The sequence below is a fragment of the Neovison vison genome, chromosome 8 (assembly GCF_020171115.1).
Source record: "Neovison vison isolate M4711 chromosome 8, ASM_NN_V1, whole genome shotgun sequence".
Classification (NCBI taxonomy): Eukaryota; Metazoa; Chordata; class Mammalia; order Carnivora; family Mustelidae; genus Neogale; species Neogale vison.
The window spans coordinates 122,251,231-122,274,360 of NC_058098.1; the positions used below are offsets into that span (position 1 = coordinate 122,251,231).

Genomic DNA, 23,130 nt, shown 5'->3' on the forward strand with positions numbered 1-23,130 from the left:
TAGGAAGCCAAAATTCCAGCAAAAGAAAGGCTGAACTAAATTAATTGAAAACCACAAGGGTCCAGATGAAAACAGCCAGGGCTGAGCGCAAACAAAAGCAGGACTTAAAGATACGAGCATGTGCAGGGCATACTGTTGGCTCCTTCTGTCTGCCCTCCCAAGTCCTTTGTTTCAGTTCTGTCCAGCACTCCAGGCCACATGGCACGGGAATGAGAGTGACCCCCAAAATATTTAATGAGCCCAACAATCCCCCAGGACTTGTAAAAGCACAGGCTCCCAAACCCACTCCCAGACTTTAGATTCCCAGTGTGGGTGGGCTCAGGAATCTAATGTTAACCAACTCCCAAGCTCCCATGGACACAGGTGGTATTCTGTGGACCATGTTGGGAAGCACAGAGCTTGCTGCCCTCGACCAGACATCTGTGGCCCCTCCACTGAAGCGTTAGGTGGCAGGTAAGAGCAAAGGCTGAGGAAAATGACAGATCAGAGTCTGAACCCTGTTGCTGCCACATCCTTGCTGTTGACCTTTGACAGTTACTTAACCATTCTGTGCCTCAAAAGTCACATGTGAGGCACCTGGGTGGCTCAGTCGGTTAGGCAAGTGCCTTCGGCTGAGGTCATGGTACTGGAGTCCTGGATGGAGTCCCGCATCGGGATCCCTGCTCAGCGGGGAGTCTGCTTCTTCCTCTGACCCTCCCCCTTCTCATGCTCTCTCTCTCTCTGTCTCACCCTCAAATAAATAAAATCTTTAAAAAAAAAAGAAGAAAGAAAGCCATGTGTGCAATTGCGAGCCAGAAATTCTGACCGCGCAGATGGAATGAAATAATGTTTGTCGTGTGCCCGGCATGGTGTCTGTCACAGCCAGTGCTCCGAGGCTGCTGGATTGCTCTTGTCTATGACTCTTGTCCTTGGCCAGCTTACCCACTGCAGCAGCCAGCGGCCATCTCGCTGGCTGGTATCTCAAGGAGAAACTTCAGAGAAAGGATTATTAAGTGAGGGCTAGTGGATCCTTCAAGGATCTGGGCTTGTGCATTAGGAAGTCTGTGGATCTTTGAAGAATACACAGAATCATCTGGAGTAGGAGGGGCGAGGGTGGTCACAGCTGTTGTGGGGTTCTCAAGTTTGGAGTAGGACTGTGACCCCAAAACAGTCAAGAGTCACTCCCTAATAGAAATCTAGTTCATTTCTGTCTCTCATTTCAGCTGTCCTTACGGTTTCCCCCACTAGCTTACCCTATATGAATTCAGGGGGCTGACGTTACCCTCAGGTCCTAGTGCCCAGCACCTGGAGTGGGATTCCCAAAAACTGGGGTCTCTGAACATTTCGGGAAGAGGAGGAAGACAGTGACGATGTTGATGACAATGACAGCAGTAGTAACAAGAGTACCTTACCATGTATCAGAGGTTAATGAGGTGACGGGCACTATACTGAGCACTTTACACATGAACCCTTCTCTCATTCAATCCTGACAAGAACTCTGAGAGGATCACAGATGAAGAAACTGTTAGACAGGTTAAGTAACTGACACTGGGTCATGTACCAGAGACTGGCAGTCAGGCTTAATCTCAAATCTGTCTTACTGCAAAACAATGCTCTGAGCCAATGCCTACCTTCGTAGGCCACTAAATACTTCATCTTGGTAGGGGGGCCCAGTGGCTAAGATCAAGGGTATTGCAGCTGTGGAGAACAGAGGTGAAGATTCTGCTTCTGGCTTCCTTACATTTATCTCCCGAACATTGGGAATTTGAGCAAAAGGTAGAACTGGACTTTGTGCCCTACTGATCTTTGAGATATATATATTAGTCCTTTGGAACTAAAATGGTGAGTGACCCTTCCATTAAGGCTATAAAAATAAGCCCGGAAGTATAAACATACTGACTGCTCTGACCCCCAAAATGTGCGAGGAAACTGAGAACTGACTGGGACATACTCATCTGTGGAATGGAAAGCAGAGAAGAAAAAAACCGAAGACACAACTGGAGAAGCATACCTTAAATATGGTACCAGGCCGAGAGCTGTGGTCCTCCTTCCTGACTTTAAAGGAGACCAGGAGGTAGAGACAGTGACTTCGAGAGACCCTAAAAGTAAGTTGGCGGTACAGCACACACATCACAGGTAAATACTAGAGGCTTTGAGTTTAGGGGTAAGACAGGAATTCGGTAATGACTGAAGAGTACCAAGGATCCATTATTTCAATTCCTAATTGTACTACATGACCTTGGTATGACAATTGTTATATAAACTAAAGGAAAACAGTGTGATGGTATGAAGGAAAGATATTTGTAAAGCTTAGCACAGGTACAGATAGACTCCTGAAGGTTCCTGAAGGGCAATGATAGTAGATTGGTAGTTCTCAAATGCGACTGATTTTTGCCTCCCTTGCCACCTTTTGCCCAAGGAACACTACCGACATTGTTGACTGTGGTGACTGGGGGGCTGGTGGATGCTAATGACATCTTGTGTGCAGAGATGAGGGATGCTGCTAAACACCTGTGAACAGGAAAGAACCTACAGAAAAGAACCATCCAGGCCAGAATGTCAACAGGGTCAAAGTTGAGAGACCTTGTAGTCGATGACAGGGATCCCAGCATAGTACTTCAGATAACTACGAAACGTTCAGAAGCCCCACTAAGAATCACATTTATTATATGCAGAACACAAGTTCCACTGCAAAGTACGTAAGTCATCAAAGAGCCAGTAAACTTCCTCCAGTCAGACGGGTTTTGGTTTTTTAAGAATTTTAATTTCATAATTAAAATACCTAGAATCACACGGAAAAAAAAAAAAAAAAAAAACTAAATGTGTCCAGCAGGCTAAAGTTCCCTTTGCTCCTTATCCTAAGTCCTGTTCGAGTCAAACTACCTACATGCACATGGGCTGCCATGACTTGCTGAGGATGTGACTCAGGCAAGCTTCTGGCCCTCTCTGAATTTCAGCCTCTTTGTCTATAAAATAGGGACAACAGTAGTAACCAACTACGATTATAGGGTTGTGGCAAGGACTGAGTGAGTTAATGGGTAGAGTGTACTTAAAACCTGTGACCTAAGTGCTCATCAAGTACTAGCTATTGCTAGCGTCCAGTCTATACACCCCCCAACACACACTCCCTTGCAGAAAATACACATGATGGTTTTGAAGTCTAGCTTTCTTTTTTAACCTAAAAATGTATACTTCTGCTCATCTTTTTCGTCAACTCATAAACCTGCCCATTTGAGTACACAGAAATCTACCTACTTCTTTCTCGCTTCCTTCTATGCTGAAGTATTTCAAGTCATGTCTCTACTGAGGACAAGTTCAGCTGTTTCTACCACTTTGACCCCTAATGTTAAAGTTGTCTTGGTCCAGAGACCAAGACCAAACAGGCCCAGGTTTATCTGTGTTTATAAAAAAGAGTATGCAAAAAGTAAATGAAGAGTGAATAACCGCAACACAGTGAAAATAAAAAAGATCAGTCACCAAAACAAATAATATCCATAAACAAATATTTTGAAGGGTTTCCTTGGTGTAGAAATAGAAAATTCTAGAATTTTAGAATAATTACATGCTCCATAATCTGCTTTTTTCCAAAGAATCATATATAGTATTACAGTTAATGAAAACTTCAAAGCTCTCAGAATAATTTTCTTTGGCTTTAACACAATTGGATTGGTCATGTTAAATTCCAACAAAGTTAGGAAAAAAGTACTAGGTCAGAGGAGGAAATGAAAACATGAAGTGTTATCACCATTTGGTCATAAACTCCTCTTCTCAAAGAAACATGGCTATAAAAATCTGTTCCAGAATGAAAAACTTGGCACAAAACAATCTAATCTTACATCATCCTTTTTAAAGGTTGGGGTGGAGTAGGGAGGGGAGGGATTAAAAAGTAGGAGGAGGAAGTTCTTCCTATGTAGGAAAAAAAGAAAAAAAAAAAAGGCTGTCAGTAAAGTAAGTTTTCCACTGATGCATAACTTCTTCAAATTAATGGTTTGGTTTAGCTGAAATCTGGCAAGGTAGCAGATTTTAGTCTTTTTTAAGAATGGCCTCTGTTTTGGTGAAGCTGTCTATAAAAGATAATGTTCTCAGACAGGATGTTCATTCCCTGTTATGGTCCTATTTACAATATTATGTTAACTCATCATTTGTTTTGTTTTAAACTAAAGGCTTCTCCATTCATTAAAGTCATTAGTGAAAGACAGCGTGTCTGAATTTTAATAAGTACAGAAAAACTCCAATATAATTATGAGCCTTATATTATGGGAATCAAAATCAGACATACCAGGATCAAATTATATGCTCTTTAGTAAAACTTCACATAGTAAAATCTGACAACATCATTGGTATTAGACCTTTCCTCCAACAACAGTATAAGGGGTTCCACTTTATGTATGAATTTTATACATTAAGAGCCTTAGTCATTACCTACTTATACCAAACACCTGTAATCAAGAACCACGCCATTATTTTCTGCACTAAATAATTACCCTTTGAAACTGTATTGTAGACATAACAAAATACGTACTTTTTTAAAGAAGAAAATGAAGCAAGATGACTTTTTAAAAAATAATCCACTGCCATACCCCTGATCCACATACACACTCTGCTCTGAAAATGAAGATGTTACATGAATGTAACAGGCCAATTCAGAGATCACTGTGTAGCTAGAAACATGCTGGTCTGAGAAAAGAGTAGAACATCTGAGAGCTAGGAGCCCTAGAAGAATGGCTATGAGCCTCAAGAGCTTCATGCAGGTCAAGGCCAACCACAAGAGGAGAGCTCCAAAGTCTTGGCTTTAATACCCTAGAGCCCTGTTCCTTCTGGAGTTCCTCTGTCCTCACCATGAGCTAAATTAAACTAAGAAACCCAGGTGTTTGTGTTGGGCAGAGAGGAGCGAGAATGGCAGTGCTCTTGGTGGATCTGTCACTCCACTGCGAGACACAACAATAAGGTTAAAAACTGCCTCTGAACATAGTAATTATGTTAGCTATTTTGAGAGCAAGAAATAAATTAAAATGTGCTTTTACTTAAACAAATAACACACAACAGAATTCATGGAAAAATGGTCATTGATTAAACATCCCGTATTACTAATGTTCCCAATCTCCTGGCTTCAGGACACTATGGGGCCTTACGCTGGTATCAAAGGTTTACTAATTTATTGGCTACCAAGCCCTTGAAGACCGAATAAAAGTCCTATGTGTAATATATCACACATATAAAAATGGATTCATGAATGTGTGTATACGTATACACTTACACATACCTACAGCACACACAAGCATATACATGTATCCATTTCTCAAATATGTACACATACACTAAAGTGATTAATAAAACACACGTTCATTTAAAAGGCATTCAACTCATCATTTATTCACATGAAATACTAAAAAGTATTACTTTTTATCTGTGCAGATCTATGAAACTTAAGGCACAGTTCTCTGAGTTTTGACAAATGCGCAGAGCTGTATATCCACCACCACAATCATGATACAGAACGAATAATTCCATCATCCTAAAACAATCCTAAAAAACATCCTTGTGCCACCCAGTTCTAGTCAAGCCCTCCTTCTGTTCTTTCATCCTTATGGAAAAGGTGTTTTTGGTTTGTTTTGTGTTGTTGTTGTTGTTGTTTGTTTTGTTTTGAGAGAGAGCATGGGTGTGTGGGGTACGGGGGCAGTGGGAGAGGGAAATCCCAAGCAGGCTCCATGCCCAGTGCAAAGCCCATTACAGGGACCAGAGCCAAAACCAAGACTTAGAAGCTCAACAGACTGAGCCTCATGGAAAAGATTTTGACTAAAAACTGGTCCTCACACTTGAAAGGGATGGGAATAACTGCCACAAAGTATTGAAAACCATCTTTTTCATAATTTTATGCCCCCTTTTTTACACATTAGTCTCTACTTTAGTAGACCAAACCCTTAGTCCCAGGGTTTGACAGAAAGGATTAAAGGAGAAGGAAACTGAAATAACAGGATAGGAAGAAATAAGACTTGGAGGAATTCAGACTTTAAGACAGTAAGAAGGAAAAAATAGTAGAACTTGATGAACGATGACAATAGTTAGTATTAAAATAAATATATATGCCTGGGAGATACAGGAAGAAAACCTTCAGTGGGATAAAGCTGGTAAGTGATCATTTGTGAATAAAAGTAATGAACTTTTCTCTTTTTTTAAAGAATGATAAGATCTGATTTGATTAGAAAGCCCACTCTGCCCACAGTGTGGCAACTAGCTAGGAGCAGGGAAGGAGTAAGCATGAAAGACTGGTTAGAAGAGTATTTCAATAGTCCAGCTATGAGACAACAGTAGCTCAGATAAGTTATTCCAAAGGGGGAGGTTTACTAAAAACCATAAGAAGTAAAAAGAACAGGAAAAAGCAGTGGAATATCATTCAAAGAACATCTATAATCACAGTCAATACTTGTAAAAATCTAGAACAGTCAAGACACAATGCAGCGTATTTCACAGTATGGCCTGCATTCGAAACACCTAACTCTGCTGGATAAAAACTGTTAAACTACGATAAGTATACTCCCAAAAAAGAACTGAGGAGACTCCCTGGAAGTACCTATCCCTGGTCCCGTCATCTGTGGTTTGGAAGTCTGGGATACAGGGTATGTAGGCCGCTGTCAGTGTGCTGAGCACGGAGCCTTCTCAGACAGGATGCCAACAGTTTGCTCCCCTGTCTTGAAAAGAGCCATTAAGGGTGTTTCAGCAAGGGAGTGACATGCACAGAGCTCTGCTTTCAAAGGATTAATGTGGCCAACAGTGAAATATGCAGGTCTGAAATGGGGCTGGGGAAAGGGTTCGCAGATGGACATGAGATACCACAGAGGCAAAATCAGCCAGCAGTTGTGCAAATACAGGCAACCATGGTGAGGGGAAGGTCAAAAATAGGGTGCCTAGGTGTCATGGCCATGGACACAAGGCTAGTCACACCATTAATAAAGATAAAGAACACAGGGGAAGTGTAGATTTTGGAGGGGGGGGAAATGGGTAAGTAGTGGACCATAATTTACTCTTAAAATATTAAATCTCAAACCTCGGTGATTATTCTTGCATGAGAGGGTATAGAAGGCATTAAAAATGCAGAACTGAAATCTAGAACAAGGATCCTTAAATAAGGCTTGTGGATTAGCTTCAGGGCCAGGTGTGTTACTCTCAAAACTGTATTTGAACTTTCTGTGTTCATTTTTCTGGGCTAAGTCCATGAACTCTCATTAGATTTTCAAAGAGGTCTGAGTCAATCTGCTACTCCTTTTTTTTTTAAGATTTTATTTATTTGTCAGAGAGAGCGAGCACAGGCAGACAGAATGGCAGGCAGAGGCAGAGAGAGAAGCAGGCTCCCTAGCCGAGCAAGGAGCCCGATGTAGGACTCGATCCCAGTACGCTGGGACCATGACCTGAGCCGAAGGCAGCTGCCAACTTTGGATACTTTTAACCTTTGGTGTTCTGCAACTTCAGATGATGTGTCTAGGTGTCAATTTCTTTTAGTTTAGCCTGTTGGAGGCTCACTGTATTTCCTCTACTTGAGGATTGGTATCTTCCATCAGTTCCGGAACATTCTAAGCCATTTTCTCTTCCACTTTCTAATTTCTCTGCTCCTTCCTATAACACAGCCTCATGTTCTTGTTAACTACCACTGTATATCTCAGACCTTCCATTGAGGAATATTTTCCTACTTGTGAACAAATACAAATGAACACTACATAAAACAGTAGAGTTTTGCTGTTGAAATATAGTGCACAATTGAAAATCATAAACTTCCCATCTTCATTGCAGAAAAAAAACGCTGCACAAAATCCTTGAGATGTTCAGCAGAGAGGCGCTATGCTGATTTTTTAAACGAAGACACGTTATGTCTTAGAATTTAGAGCTCATCATCATGCTGTAGACTGGAGAATAGCGCTTAGGAGAAGCAAGGCACAGAACTGCCCACAGACACAAAATAAATCTGAGATAGAGCTTCGGGGGCAAACAAGTTTAAGAAACAAGTACCCGTGAGATCTGAATTATCACAGACTTACTGTATACATCTTCTTGCGAAATGTATATTTTTCTGCCTAAAAAGAAAGCTAGATAAAAACATTGATACATCACCAACTCAGGCAGCTGGGGAGGTAGGAGTTCTACACCAGAATGTTTCCAAAAATATGCTATTTGGGGGCTGATTGATTTTCTCCCCCAACTAAATTCCATTCTGGTTCTTTTTGGTAATATTTCAAAGTGCAGGCTGAGCTCTTGATCTTTTGGGAGGCACAGGCAAGAGAAAAGGCCAAACTCACTAATGAAAACTTGCTGAACTTACTTTTCAGAATTCCATTCGAAGTCACGAAGAACCCTTCTGGCCCTGCTCCCAGACTAGTAAAACGAACATCTCAAATCCCTGGAGGCTAAGATAGCTCGTTCCACTAAAACCAAATACACATCTCCTGACAGCTGGTTGTCTTAGCATACTCAGGACTATATATTTATCAAAGGGGGGGAAAAAAAACCCTCTAGGAGCACAATATTTATTATAGGATTATCTCAGTGACTCAAGTAAACATGAGTAAGGCAAAATTAAACCATGTTTACTATGATGTTCTATTACTTAAATCCTGACACAAAATCACCCCAAGAGATCTAGGGTCTTATTTCTTAAGACAATTGACGTAGGTTAAAAAAAAAAAAAAAAGAAAAAAGGAAGGCAAAGAATTGTCTTTTCTTTAAAATCTGTTTAGTTACACAATTTTTCTAATTACTTTAAAAAAAATCTTTCAAGCATCTACAACAAAAATTTTCCATCCCGTTAAGATGTTGAGTTCAGCACAAAATTTAAATAAAAATCACAAAATATTGAATTTGCTCTTGTTTTAAAAACTTACTTTATCTGATATATCTGAATTTTATATCCATAATTTCATTAAACCTCACCCATAATTCTAAGTAGTACTATTTTCATTTTTAGCTCCTCCCAGCCCTTTCCCTAGGCCCTTTGATAAGTTTCAGTTTAGCCCAGTCTTTTTGGATTGCAGGCTATACAAATGTTGCAAGTGACCATGTCTGTGGCCAGGCACACTGTGGGGCAAAAGACAGGGAAAAGAGGGCTGGAAAGGTCACAATAGGAGGAGATAACAGGTCACAAAAGATCAAAAGCATATTTATCACCTTCCAGATTCAGCTGATGAGCCATTCCCAGGAAATAAAGCTCCACCTCTAGGAAACATGACCAGGGGTCTGTAAGGGAAATAAGCCTGCTGGCTGGGCCTCAAGACACATGTACTTTGGAGACCACTAGCCTCTGTAGCACAGGATCCAACAGGTCCCCAGCCTGGTGATCCGCCAGCAAATCCAGACAGATAGTAACCGAAGCTGAGCTCGGGCAGGGCCAGCTTGGCAGAACACGGGCTGTGGCTCACCAGCGCTCCACTGATGGAAACAGAGGAGCACCCTTAAGGAGTGCACGGTCCACGGAAAGAGTACAACACCAGAGGTATGAACACAGGTGGGAAAAGCATAGTCTTGCTGGGAAGGCAGGTGGTGGTCAGGAAAAATTCCACAGGGGATGAGGAGAACTGAGAAGATCTATGAGGACAGACAAAACTTTGACAGATTCTATAGGAAAGGGAAATAAAATTCAACATTCTCATAGGAGAAGCAGCCCAAGCAAAGGTATGAAAGTGAAAAAAAAAAAAAAAATACAAGGTGTGTTCACAGGAAATCCCAGAAAACCAGCTTGGCTGAACAAAAGGAAACACACAGAACCCAGATCAGGGTAGAAAGGTCAGCGGGGACGACAACAGAAGAAGTTGTGTATGTCACAGAGAGATGCATACTTAATTCTGTTGGTGATGGGGGGCATTAATTGTGCTGGGCAGGGAAAGAACATTATATGACCCAAACTTCCTTCAGGAAGACAGTGACAGCTCCGGGCTGGATAAACTAACATAGGAAGGAAAGGTAAAAGGCCATCAGGAGACATAGCAACCGAAGGACTAAACTAGGAAATGATAGTAGGAATGACCAGAAGGCCAGATATAATGGAGAGAGGATTTCTAGTACAAAACGGGGGTTGGCTAACGCCATTTGGAGGCAGCACCTGGACACCTAAGAAACTGAGAGTGTCCTGAATAGAAACAGGGCTGTAAGGAAGAAACCCTGGTTTCCTGGACGAATGAGGAGTTTGGCTGCAGACGCGTCCAATCTCAGCTGTCGAGTGAACACACGGACAGACATGTCTATCAAGCGGCTAGAAAAGCTAGGAGGAAAGTTGAGATTAGAAATGGGGATCTGGGGGGGCATCCACAAAGAGGTAGGGCTCTGGGGATGAAATCACGGGAAACATAACTTAGCATAATGTAATGGGTTGAAAAAGGAAGAAGAGTCAGTGGAGGGTACCGGGAAGGGTCTAAGAGCTCCAGGTTATAGAAGAAAAAAGAGATGTATTCTAAAACATGTTAGGGATACTATTGTGAGGATCAGAGGGATGGTTGAGTGAAAGCAGTTTAAACGTCTGAAAGTACTGAACAAATATATACTTGGGATTTTCACAGTCACGCAGGTTTAATCTCTAGGAAAGCCACTCTGTGCTGGAGGAGCCAGGCTTCCCAAAGTCTTCCACAAGGTCCCCGCTCCACTAAGCCAAATGGAAACGGGATCTTGTCCTGCCCTGAACTCTCACAGTACTTACCAAGTCAAATTTTGGTGTTTGCGACAACTCAAGACACGCTACCTAGGCACTGTCCCGTGCCGAAGCTGCAGGGGGCCCTTTTCTCTATGACCCCCTTGGAGGAGATGAACTGGCAAGTGAGGACTGACCCACCTTTGCAGAGGACGCCGTGAGTGGGGCTCAGAAAGGCTAAGTGTCTTGAGCCAAGACTGTCAGGTAGTCAAGTGGAGGAACCGGGGTCCCCTGGTGCCAAGTCTTATCGTGCCTTTCCTACTAACACACGAGTTGGGACTTGCCCTGTCTGTTCTGATTCCCTTTACAATCAAGCAAACTAGCAAGGGCACGGCCAAATCTCATTTATCTTGATTTCCTCTGAAGCACCCAGCCAAGGGCCTGCCACTTGGTCAATTCTTGTGCTTTTGTTGCTGAAAGTACTTGTGGGCACGAGGGCCTCCCTAGTGGTGAGCGTCTGTGGGCTGCTCAGCTTTGAGGACGTATTTCTAAGGCGGACTGTAACTTAACAACAAAAAGTTCTAAAAACAAATTCTGTACTTGTGAAAGATGCCACCTGGTCTGCCTCAGGGGCTGAAATCCTCTTTTTATGCACCGAGTGGGAACAGCACAGGGAGTGACAAGCTGGCTTTCTTCAAACCACTCCCACCAACAGGCTCAAGCCAAGAAATGGGCCCACACCTTTCGGGAAAGAGAACTGCCCGTTTCACCTCTGGTGTCACTGCTGGAACTGCCAACAGTCTGAGAAGGAGGGGAAGGTAGAGCGGGTTTGGTGCCGGCTCTAATGATGTAACCTCACATGGCCAGCTTGACTGCCAGAGGAAAAAATAGGCAACTGGTTTAGAAACTAGGTTTTTTTTTCCTTCTCTTAAGAGTCAACCAAAGTCTATTTTGCACAACTGACTACTAGTTGTTCTGTTTTGTTTAATGAACTGTACTTAGTGTCCCATTTACCTGACTGGTTTGGGTTCCTTGGAAAACAATATATAGAGAGCCCAAAATAAGCATATTTCATAAACGTCCCATGTGCGAAAAGAATGCAGTTCTTGGAAACTTTCCTTTGCAAGCCACACACGTGCACAGTGGGAGACCAGGAAAAAACATACATCCAAACACCATAGAGGCACACAGTCAGGCTCCAATGTCGCCAGAAACACCAGAAACTCTTCCAGGATCCTGGGCAAAGAGACAGACTTCTGAAGCGGGGATTATATTTTAGAGCTCCGTTCATTATAATACACTTGGGAGTTTTCAATCCCATGTCTCTGACAGATGTTCCCTTTTGTGGGGATTGTCTATTTTGAGGACATTTGGTAACCATGTCCCTAGAAACATTCAGGGTACAATAAATGGATCCTTCTTCCCACATGTGAAGACAAGACCCAAAGTAGCCTTTTCCCATTTCTGAGACCAGTTAGTGTAAGCATAATATTCCTTCCCACTGCATGGACAAGTTGGGGCAGAGGGACATAGCCAGACTGAAATGAGGTATTTCCCAGGCTCAAAACACCTTTCCGTGCCCACGGAGAACAGACAGAGAGAATGCATCTTTTCTTGCCAGTTTTCACCTAATGTGGATCAGGCCATTGATGCACATTACCGTTGACCCACACTGATCAGGCCTGGACCCCTGCCCGTCAAATGTACTGCATGGGGCTTGGAACTTCCTAGAAAGAGCCATAGCAAAAGCCAAAAAGAGTACAAGCCTCAGCTTAGCACAAGCGTCTGGCCATGGCTTTGGGCGTGGCCACATGGGATGCTTTCCTGGTGACTCCTGAGAGCACTCTTCAAGTCTGAGTCAATAATCAATGCTTGGATGGCTCAGAGTTGACAGGACAGTATGAAACACAGAAAACGAGTGAGACCTTAACACAGTATCAAAGACCAGTACCAATTCGCCTCATTCAGTTCTTAAAATCTATCCTATGACCTTGGCCTACTGAAACGACATTATCTCCGTTCTGCACACTGAACTCTGCATGAGTTAACCAAAGATATTAATAACTTTAGTAACTATGTAAGCCTTAGAAAGTTATATACGACAATTTGACCACCTGCCATTTTAACCTCTTCTTCTGAAACTTCATTTTTAAAACTCTACTCAAGGATATAAGAACTTCTGGCAGTTTTCACTGTACTACAAAGGCAGTTCTACGAAGCGAATCTCTATCAACCAGGAGAAACGTTGACTCTCAGTGCAGCGTTTTCCAGTTTTCTTGTAAGAATTACGTATTGACCCAGAATACTGCCAACCAGGCTCCCATTCCCCCTGCACTACATTTCTGCAAGACATTAACAAAATGAAAAGACTTGTTCCTGCCCTTAAGTAGTCTGCGATTTAGTAAAAGATGGGAAAACAAGTATGCGTCGCTAACTAAATCTGTGATGAGCAGATTCTAACTGATGCAAATTCAGTATTGTAAGAGCTCACAGGATGGCCAAAGAAGGCAGCTCAATGGTGCTCAGGAGAAATGGCAGGGACAGGATTTAGAAAGGTCTATTTCAATAGGAAACGGGCGTTAGGGAAGGCATTGCACACGGAGGTAACAGCTTTAGCAAAGGCACACGGGCAAGGGCACACAGATAAATTAAGAAATGTTCAAGTGATGGAGTCTGGCTGAATGACAAGCTAGTGAAGGGAAGAGCATTAGAAACCAATGTGGAAAAGTAAGAGGCGTAACATAAAAAAAGTTCGTAACATAAAAAAAGAGGGAGGACATGTAGGAAAGCTACATTTTACAGGAAATAACTTTTCAAATACAACCTTCACTGATAATTTGTCACATCACATCTCAGATTTTTAGAGGGAGAAATATTTTATTAGCAAGTTTATTTGCAAACTAGGTGCAGTAACTTCCAAGTAAAATAACGTGGGTGCTGGGAAAATCATTTTTCCAAGCTGGCAAATTCCTGTCCGCAGCTTAACTAATTACCTACATCTTGCAATGGTTTCACTGAGATCCCTCTTTCCTCATCACCAACATACCTTCCTGATTTATCACATATGTACAGAGTGATGACTTAGAACTAGTATCTGCTCACCTATTTACCCATCCTTGCCTTTTCTGCCCCAGCCTGTCCTAACCACTTGCTCCCTCACGCATTCTTCTCCTATGAATGCCATCAATAATGACAACACGTACAGCTCCCACTTCCCATAGTGTCAGGCACTGCAATTAATGCCTTAAGAACAGTGTTTCATAAAATCCTCAAAATATCACTATAAAATAGGTAATACTAGCCCTATTTTGAAGCAAGTTCAAAGATGTTAAATATTTTACCAACTGGTAAGTGGCAGGACCCCGGGCTAGACCCTCTTGGCAGGACCAAGAGACCTGGCCTATTTACCTCATATTGCTTCCAACATTCTTTGGAGTCTTTGCCAATATGGGTTAGTATTTTCAATTAAAAATGAAAACATTCAGGGGGCGCCTGGGTGGGTCAGTGGATTGGGCTGCTGCCTTCGGCTCAGGTCATGATCTCAGTGTCCTGGGATCGAGCCCCGCATCAGGCTCTCTGCTCAGCAGGGAGCCTGCTTCCCCTTCTCTCTCTGCCTGACTCTCTGCCTACTTGTGATCTCTGTCAAATAAATAAATAAAATCTCAAAAAAAAAAAAAAAAAGAAAACATTCAGTGAATGCCTGCTACTGTAAAACCCACCCCAGGTGCTCTCAGAGGTACACAAATAAATAAGAGAATGCCTATAGATTACCGGCACCCCTAGTCACCCATGTGGAACAATGAACATCTATGTCTTCTTGCAGTGTGGAAGACGGTATATCTGTGATTCACAAAGTTGAACAACTAGGGCCAGAGGGAGTAAAAATGACTCAGGATATGAATGTTGGACGGTGACCACATCTCACAGACAGAAATCAGCCAACCCTGACTGAGATTTGGAATCACATATTTCAATCAGAATCTGTAAAAACTCTGTCTGCCGATGAAAAATCTGTCCTGTCAGAAGCTCCCAACCAAATCTGCCTACAATCTATTTTCAATGAACCTCAGCTTCCTTTGAAGTAGAATAAGCTTCTGAAGCCTTTCAGCCAACAATAAGCACATTGCGAGGCTAGCCCCCGTAAAATTCATCACCAACGAGTCAAGGTACTAGGTTAAAACACAAATGTGGCATCAAACTGCTTGTACCCCAGAGCCTGAAAGTCATGTACAACTATAGAGCACTACTTAGACACAGAAGAGAAATTCAAATGTGTCATCTTTTAAAGCTATCTGCTTTTTAATATCACCATTACTAACTTCAGAATAAGTTTTTGCTAATATTTTCAGGAGACTAGTTACATTTTTACAAATAACTGTAATACTTACAGAAATATAAGACATTGGCTAGGACGCTGCTGAGCAGTCCTCTTTAGGCTATAACCATATGTACCCAGGGAACATTTGGAAGGAGTCGCAATTTCGGATTCCGCCTGCCTACTCATCTCTCTCTACAAAGGTACGGAATTCATATCACAAGTTGCACAACTAAGGCTCATCCAAAGACTGCAGTGGCAAATACTAACTGCATTTACTCTGCAATCTAAACTCCTGGTACAACTCATTTTTAAGAAAATGAACGTCAATGAGGAGAAATCACTCCACGAGTTCAAGAGCAGCCAAAGAATTAGCAAGATATGTTTGGCTAACAAGGCGAAACACCAGGCTACATAAAACTAATGACGCTGATACTCACTGTTCAATTCGGGGTGACAAGTATAGCTTGGGATACACCTGAGTGGCTTCGGTGTCCTCGAAACTGACAGAAAGGAGGGCCACGTCTTCTCCAGGGTCTTCATTTACATCCTTAAGCAGGGAGTGGAAAACAAAATATCATTAGTACCTGCTCTCCTACCATCTTCCCGGTGCTGAGCTCACAGCCCACTGGCATCGAGCTTAGAGCGTGCCAGGTACCTGGGTTTGAAGCTAGCAGCTCTGCGTATCCTTTGCCACAGGCCAATCACTCCCTAGAGTGATGGCTGTCCAGCTCTCTGACCAGAGCCGACCACCATGAGAAGACTCCCACCTATCTTGTTTGTTCTGACATTCCAAGGGGGGGAAGTGAATCTGGCAACAAACAAGAATTAGTCAAAAGCATAATTAACAAATAGCCATAAACATGTTGCCAATGATATATGTCATGTCGTAATTATTTATAATATATATAAATGACTTATGATTTTCTTTTTATAGGAAGAATAGGAATTATGAACATGATTTGTATCATAAGACAAGCACAAAATCTCAAAATACCCAGTAATTTTATTATATATACCTTGATAGGATAAGTTACTTAAATAGCAAAAATTCCCAAGAAACATATCGCTACAAACTGTGCCACTGTACAAGCAAATGGCAGGGGGTTACATACACATCGACTTCGCAAAATAACTGCTCATGATTCACAGATGAATCACAAGACATACATATCTTAAAAGCCTGGTTATAACAATACTATGAGACAAAAACACTGTTGATCCAAATACATACAAAAAAACATTGAGAGGTTAACAACCCACAATAAACTGAACTGGTAATGATAAAGCTAAACGTCCTGCAACTTATAATTTAAAAGCAAGGATAGTGATAACCGAATGCCACAACCAACTTAAGCCAACGCTGATGAAATGTCCTGAGTCAAAACTGGGATTTATAGGTTCACGATTACTGCCAAGCACTGAATGTTTGCCAGACTTCCGAATAAAATACTGAATCAGCATAAATTCTAGTAGCATGATGGTTTTACTTTGTGAATACCAGATTTTAGTAACCCTTCATCATTTTACTTTTGGTTGGTAATGGCTCTAAGTCGAATACGAATTTTTTGAAAACTTAACAGGACTGCACATCTTTCACCCTTAAGGACTGGTAAGAACTGGCCTGTATTTCTGGATTGGTTCACAGGTCTTCTGGAGGCCCCACTTGCCATCCTAGGAGGGTCCCAATCTAGACTTTAAGAATCACTGCCCATGCGCGCTGAGAACCACAGAATACGCGGTCCTCGTTTCTGTCTGAAACTAACCTCACCTCTTCCTTTCCCGTATTGTGGGAAGCTGGCCATCACACTCATCCAGCTCAGCTCTGACATCATCCTCACTCTGCCTTCTATTGTGCCTACAGGATGCACGTGGGGCAAGTACACAAAGGGGCAAGAACCAGAAGTCTTTTCCATCTTAAAAAATAAAAACTTTAAAGAGGCGCCTGGGTGGCTCAGTCAGTAAAGCATCTGCCTTCGGCTCAGGTCATGATCCTGGGGTCGTGGGATCGAGTCCCGCATCAGGCTGTGTGGGGAGCTCAGTGACGGGTCTGCTTCTCCTTCTCCCTCTGCCTCCTTCTCCCTCCTTCTGCCCCTGCTCATGTGCACACACTCTCTCTCATAAATAAATAAAATCTTTAGAATATAACAAATAAAATAAAAATTCTAAAAGGAAAGAAAAGAATCATGCCAGTCTCTATATCGCATTCTCTCTATCTCTCTCCTTTCCTTCACAGACTGCTTGAAAAGTTGTCTGCCCAGCCCCTCTCTATTCCCTTCCTACCCATTATCCCTTAGCACAGGAGAATGGCCTTCTGACCCCACTAGGCCATCGGGATTGCCCTCCCCCAGGCATTCATAAAACACAGCAAAGCCCTCTGTGTTTTATCTTAACTGATCTCTGAACAGTATTTGACATGGATAATCTTTTTCCTCTGGAAATACTCTCAGTTTCCTGCTTCTAGGAAGCTACACTCTCCTCATCTTTTGTCTCTGGAACCACATCTCCCCCTCTCTTTTCAGCTTTATGATTTTTTATGCTTTTACTTCTCAATTATTTTTTGGTGTTACATGACAAAACTTGGGCTTGTTGTAACAAGTCAAGCCATGCAGAAGTTTATAAGAAAAAGCTCTTCCGCACCACCCCCCACTTTTAAAGGTAACTAATATTAACTGTGTACGGAGCCTCAAACAGCTTTCTCTATGCTCATAAACACATACACTCACTTGCATACAAATAGCTCTTTAACCTTTTGTTTTGTTTTCCATAATGGAATTGTATTATACATATCACCCTACCAACTGCTTCCTAAATAGCCACATAATATTCCATGCCATGGACTTTTTTTTTTTTTTAACCATTCCCCTAGCAACAGACATTCAAGGTTGTCTGCAGTTCTTAGCCATTTGATAGTATTACATTAAATGTGCTCATAGAAAAAATATATGTGTATCCTTTCTTAGTGGGACTTATATTCGATTGTGAGCTAACACAGAGCTTGCTGGATCAAAGGTTATGAACATTTTACATTTTAATAGCTTAAGATTATTTTTCTAAAAATTTTACAGCAATTACATTCAGACTCCTGAATTTGCATCAGGAGAGAGCACCTGCTTCGCTCGCCCTGAATAACTTGGTAAGTCTAGCTGCTGTCCCTCTGCAGTTTAATGCTGGTGGTCTGACTGCTGGGAAACGGGGTCTCGGATGAGATTCAGCGACTAAAGCCGAGCAATGTTTTACTTGCCTACTGGTCATCTCTGCTGTCACTTCTCTGATCAAATCCTTCACGCTAAAGCCTCTAGGACTTTTCTTGCTCTTGTTGTTTATTGGGCTTTATTAACCCTATCTATCACATGTGTTATTAATATTTTCTCTCAGTCCAATTTTTGGCTTTTTACTTTGTTTGGGGACTCTTCTGACCACACAGCAAATTTAGATTTCTACAGACTGGTCAATAACTGCTCAATAACTCTGAGGTTATTTTTTTCCCGAGTACTTCCTCTAACATTTTATTTTTACATGTACATTTGTAATACCTCTGGAATGTGTTTTTAGGTAGTATGGTTTAGGAAGTACATAAGAGAAGGACCTTAGTACAGTGCCTGCTCCATGTTTGCTGAATGAGTACAACAGTAAACCAATTAATGCTAATTTCTAACCTTTATTCTCCTTACCTAGTGCTTTTCAGGAACCTGCTTTATAAAAGTTGCTTCAGCAGTGGTATCTGGAAACTCAGTACTGACTCCTTGCTTCTGCCTCCCATAATATACCAAGGTTCCTAGAACTAATGGTTTCAAAAGGAGAGTCAAGATTGGGAACCTGAGTTTATCTATCATTTCTTGCTCTTTGACAAATGATAAAGTATTCAACCTTGAATGTTCCTTTCTGTAAAATGAGGATGGAAATGTTAAAAAATACAGATCTCAACAAATAGAAGCTATGTAATTCTGTAACACACCTCCAAGGTTGAAGCTGAGTTTGAAAATACTCACATTCAGAGAGACAAATTCATTTTATGATTTAAGTATAGAAGTGGTCTTCTTTAGAGTCAGATTGGTCACCTTAAAGTAAGATAATAAAAAAAGAACTAACAATGATTTTAGATACCTTCCCCCAAGTGACTGAGTTTCCTTGTTAAAGGTCAAGGTTCTGACTACAAGTCACAAAACCTGGTTAAAAACAAAAACAACAATCAGAGAACGACAACTATCATATAATCTCCCTGATATGAAGAATTTGAGAGGCAACATGGGGGGCTTAGGGGGTAGGGAAGGAAAAAATGAAACAAGATGGGATCGGGAGGGAGACAAACCATAAGAGACTCTTAATCTCACAAAACAAACTGAGGGTTGCTGGGAGGAGCGGGGTTGGGAGAAGGTGGTTGGGTTTATGGACATTGGGGAGGGTATGTGCTATGGTGAGTGCTGTGAAGTGTGCAAACCTGGCGATTCACAGACCTGTACCCATGGGGCTAATAATACATTATATGTTAATAAAAAAAAAAAGAAAACACCAAAGATACATATTCAGAAAAAAAACAAAAACACTGCAAAAAAACTAGAGGCCACTGAAAATCTTTTTAATTAGTAGCTTCACTCCATATACCTATGGATATTTTATTATAATTATCTCCCTTCCCTACTTTTTAACTTCTCATTTCACTGCTATTTAAGCAAAGAAAAGAAATGCTCAGAGACAGTCCTCTAAACAAACGGAATGACCCTGGTTTATATAATCAACATTTATCATCTGGCATCCTGCAAAGAGTACATGAAACATTAGTCTGAATAGGAAAATAGCGGTTTCCAGGAGTTCCTTTCATGAACTACTTTTAATATAATCTACTTGCTTTGGTGTGACACATGAGTTTCCCTTGAATTGGTATTTGATTCCTAATGGATACCTAAGTTTGACTTTGAGTGCTTAAATAAGCCCAAAGAGTTCCAAAAATACAAATCCACACAGTACTGTTTCCAGTTTCTGCAACTCTAACAGGCTTGTACATGTGTTCCTTCCCATCTGGGGAATTATAAAAGAAGCTCTTGTACTGTGGTTCTTAGAAGCTAACATTACAGATGATTATTGTAACCACTAATGGCAACATTTGGAAAGCAGGGGGAGGTTCTAGTGTAGTAGGGGACATTTAAAAATGCACAAGTATACATTTTCAAGGCCTTCTATCTGTACCATCTAAAAAGTGCAGCAGGCTAAAATGGGGAGAAAGATGTCGAATCTGCTGAAACAAAAAAAGAGTATTGCCTCCTACCTTTACAAAGGCGTACCAGGCGCTGACATACATATGGCAAGGCAAATATGGCCATGATATTTTGCTGAGACTCAACAATGATTTGGGCTCAGCACTTGGTAATAGAACAGCAAGGGGCTCCTATGGCTTATAGTCAATATTCACTTATTCATTATATATAGTGAATACAGTGGGGAGTTCCTTCCAGGCTGGGCACTCTTCCTGTTTGTTTTTGTATACCCAATGTCTGAAAAGCACGTATATGGCAAACTCGTTGGGAGAAAAAAAAGAAAACTGAATTAATGCAGGAAAGATTGTAAGAATGATTGTAAGAATAGAGTTAAACAGAAAGTACTTTCAGTTAGAAAGATTCTTAATACTTATCTCATTCTTCCTTAAATCTATGACTACTTAAGATTTTGTTAAAGAAAACTCAAGTCTGAACCACATATAAGCAAAAGACGCACCTACTAATAAGAGTTAACATTCTGGATAGGTCATAACGGCTTATTCTTATTCGTGTAACTATTCTCAATTGGGGCTCTTTACAAATATCAAAAGGGTGCAGGAAAAAACAATGATTAGCCTTGGAAACAAAAGTAAACACAAGCACAATTTATCATTATGCTGTACCCCTTTGATATGCTAATTCCAAGTAAGGCTAGCAGCCATTAAACAAGCCCCTATATGTTGAATGTTGAATGTCAATATAGGTACAAACTACCAATTAACTACTGCTGATAGACATGAGCTGAACAATAAATATTACAAACTACAGGTCACGTAAGAAGGCTGTAAAAAAGCCACTGTATTCCTCAATTCAAAAGGCTTAAAACAAAGCTGTAATCATTACTAGAAAAACCAGTTCGTAGACAAAAGGACTATAAAGAAGCCACCACACAGTAGGTCAAATCAAATAAGAACTATTTCGAGTTACACTTAAATGGTATTAAACAAGACCCACTATTGATCACGAGTCTCAGAGTGACTAAAAACTAGGTTTCAGTTAGCACCTCATTATACAAAAGCTATCAGTTTTTGAAAAACTGTAAGCAAATTAAAAATTTTCGAAACAGATTCTTTATTTTTAAATACTAAGTGAGATTTGTACTTTAGAGGCACCGATGTTTTGATACTATGGATTCATCGTCAAATTACATAAATCTAGATTTCTCAAAGTCAAGTTTCTTCAAGTAGGAGAATAAGACTCTGGGAGCGCTACCATGCATTCATGCATTTAACAAAGTAAGTAAAATATATATAGCGTGTTACAAATGTTATGGAGTAAAATTAAGGCAGAGAAAGGGAAAAGGAGTAGGGAGGGAATGGAAGATTAAAGAGAGAGGTGACAGGTGGTTTATGGATGCAACATTAAGACAGGAGACTCAGGATAGAAACATCTCTTTGTGTTGTCTATCAACAGAAGCTCTCCAATCAAAATTGGGTTTGGATTCTATCGGCATTAAGACACGACAATGAATATGCCAGAAATGGAATTAAATTTAAGCAAAAGAAAGACTGAAGAACAAGGAAAATTATGTACGTAAGACCTTAGTCTCACTGCTAAGGAGTCTCTGGCCAGTAAAGACACTGGTCATTTTGGAAATCAGGTCACTTCCTTGTCACCAAAGTCCTGGGAAACGTACAAGTGCCAGGGAAAGCAATAGTCAGAAGGCAAAACAAATCCAAGGGTAAGGACACTGAGCCAAATAGAGGACGTAAAGAAGTAAGTGGGTGCCATGTCTGCCTCTTTTGCCTTTGGTATGGCTCCCAACCCTGAGCCTCCTCCTTTCCACGCAGAAGGGGATGGAGCACAGGGGGAGGGGTTCCAAAAGCCTAGTTACAGCCTATCTCCACCAAATACTGAGTTCTCTGCTGAAAACTCCTTTGATATTTTGATATCTCTGATGAAGGAAGCATTTAAGAGAGTTCCTTCTGATTTGGTTTCTCGAAATGGAAATGGGAGTAAAAACAATCTCTCAGCCTAGTCTAGTCAAATGGGGCCATTCCCTATATATTTTATCAGACCTTGACTTAACACTTTGACATCAGCCATCTCCTTATCAAAAAGCTTTCTCTCCTTTTAATTGACATGGTTTTAATTTCTTTTAACTCTCATTGTAAATTCACTTGCTCCATTAAGATTCTTTTCAACTGCAATGTAATCTATGCCCACCCTTGGCAGTTCTCAGCATGTTCTCCCTGAATTTCCCTTGCTGTTTAAGCAGTATGTAGTTTATATTCCAAATAGATTGTGAATTTCTTAAAGGTAGGATAGAGATCTCCTACTTCCTATTATGCCTAATAAAAAGAACTGATATTTATTCATTGTTTACTCAGCAGTCATTTTGCTTAGTGCTTTGTATGCATTATCTCACATAATCATCATAATAACCTTAAAAGGTATTTTAAGGTTTATTATGTATTTGCAAATAAAGAAACTGAGGCCGAGAGACATTAAATGTTAAATATGAGTTCTGAAACCATGTATATTGGCTTTGAACCTGGACTCTTACCCACAATGCTATGCCCCCTCGCATGCTGTTGGGCACAAAGAATGGACTCAGTATCAATGCCCAGAGAAAGGTATAAAAACCTTGAAAACCCATATGCAGAAAAGATACCAGAGATTTATTATACACTTACTTGTTCTTCATTTAGTGTCTAAATCCGGTATGTTCCAAAAGACCATGAACATCTTAAGGAAACATTATTCCCTCTGTACCCAAGTAGACAACCTGGCCTACACCAGGCACATAATGGGTATTCAAAACAAATTAGGAAGTATATGCTTTATGTATTTTATTTTAATTATTCTTTATTATTTTGTAGAGATTTTATTTATTTATTTGAGAGAGAGAGGGCACGCAAGCAGGGGAAGCGGCAGGCAGAGGGCCGAGGAGACTCCCCACCAAGTGGGGAGCCTGATGCAGGACTCAATCTCAGGACCCTGGGATCATGACCTGAGCCAAAGTCAGACGCTTA

At 41.1% G+C, this 23,130-nt stretch overlaps 1 protein-coding gene across 3 annotated transcripts in view; it reads right to left on the bottom strand.

Annotated features, from left to right (window-relative positions):
* Nucleotides 1–23,130, bottom strand: part of BABAM2 (BRISC and BRCA1 A complex member 2) — a 406,214-nt gene that overhangs the window by 165,008 nt on the left and 218,076 nt on the right. For all 3 annotated transcript variants that reach the window (XM_044261850.1, XM_044261851.1, XM_044261852.1), the window contains exon 7: nt 15,341–15,450. In XM_044261850.1, the coding sequence (XP_044117785.1) occupies nt 15,341–15,450 (110 nt within the window). The remainder of the gene's footprint in view (nt 1–15,340; nt 15,451–23,130) is intronic.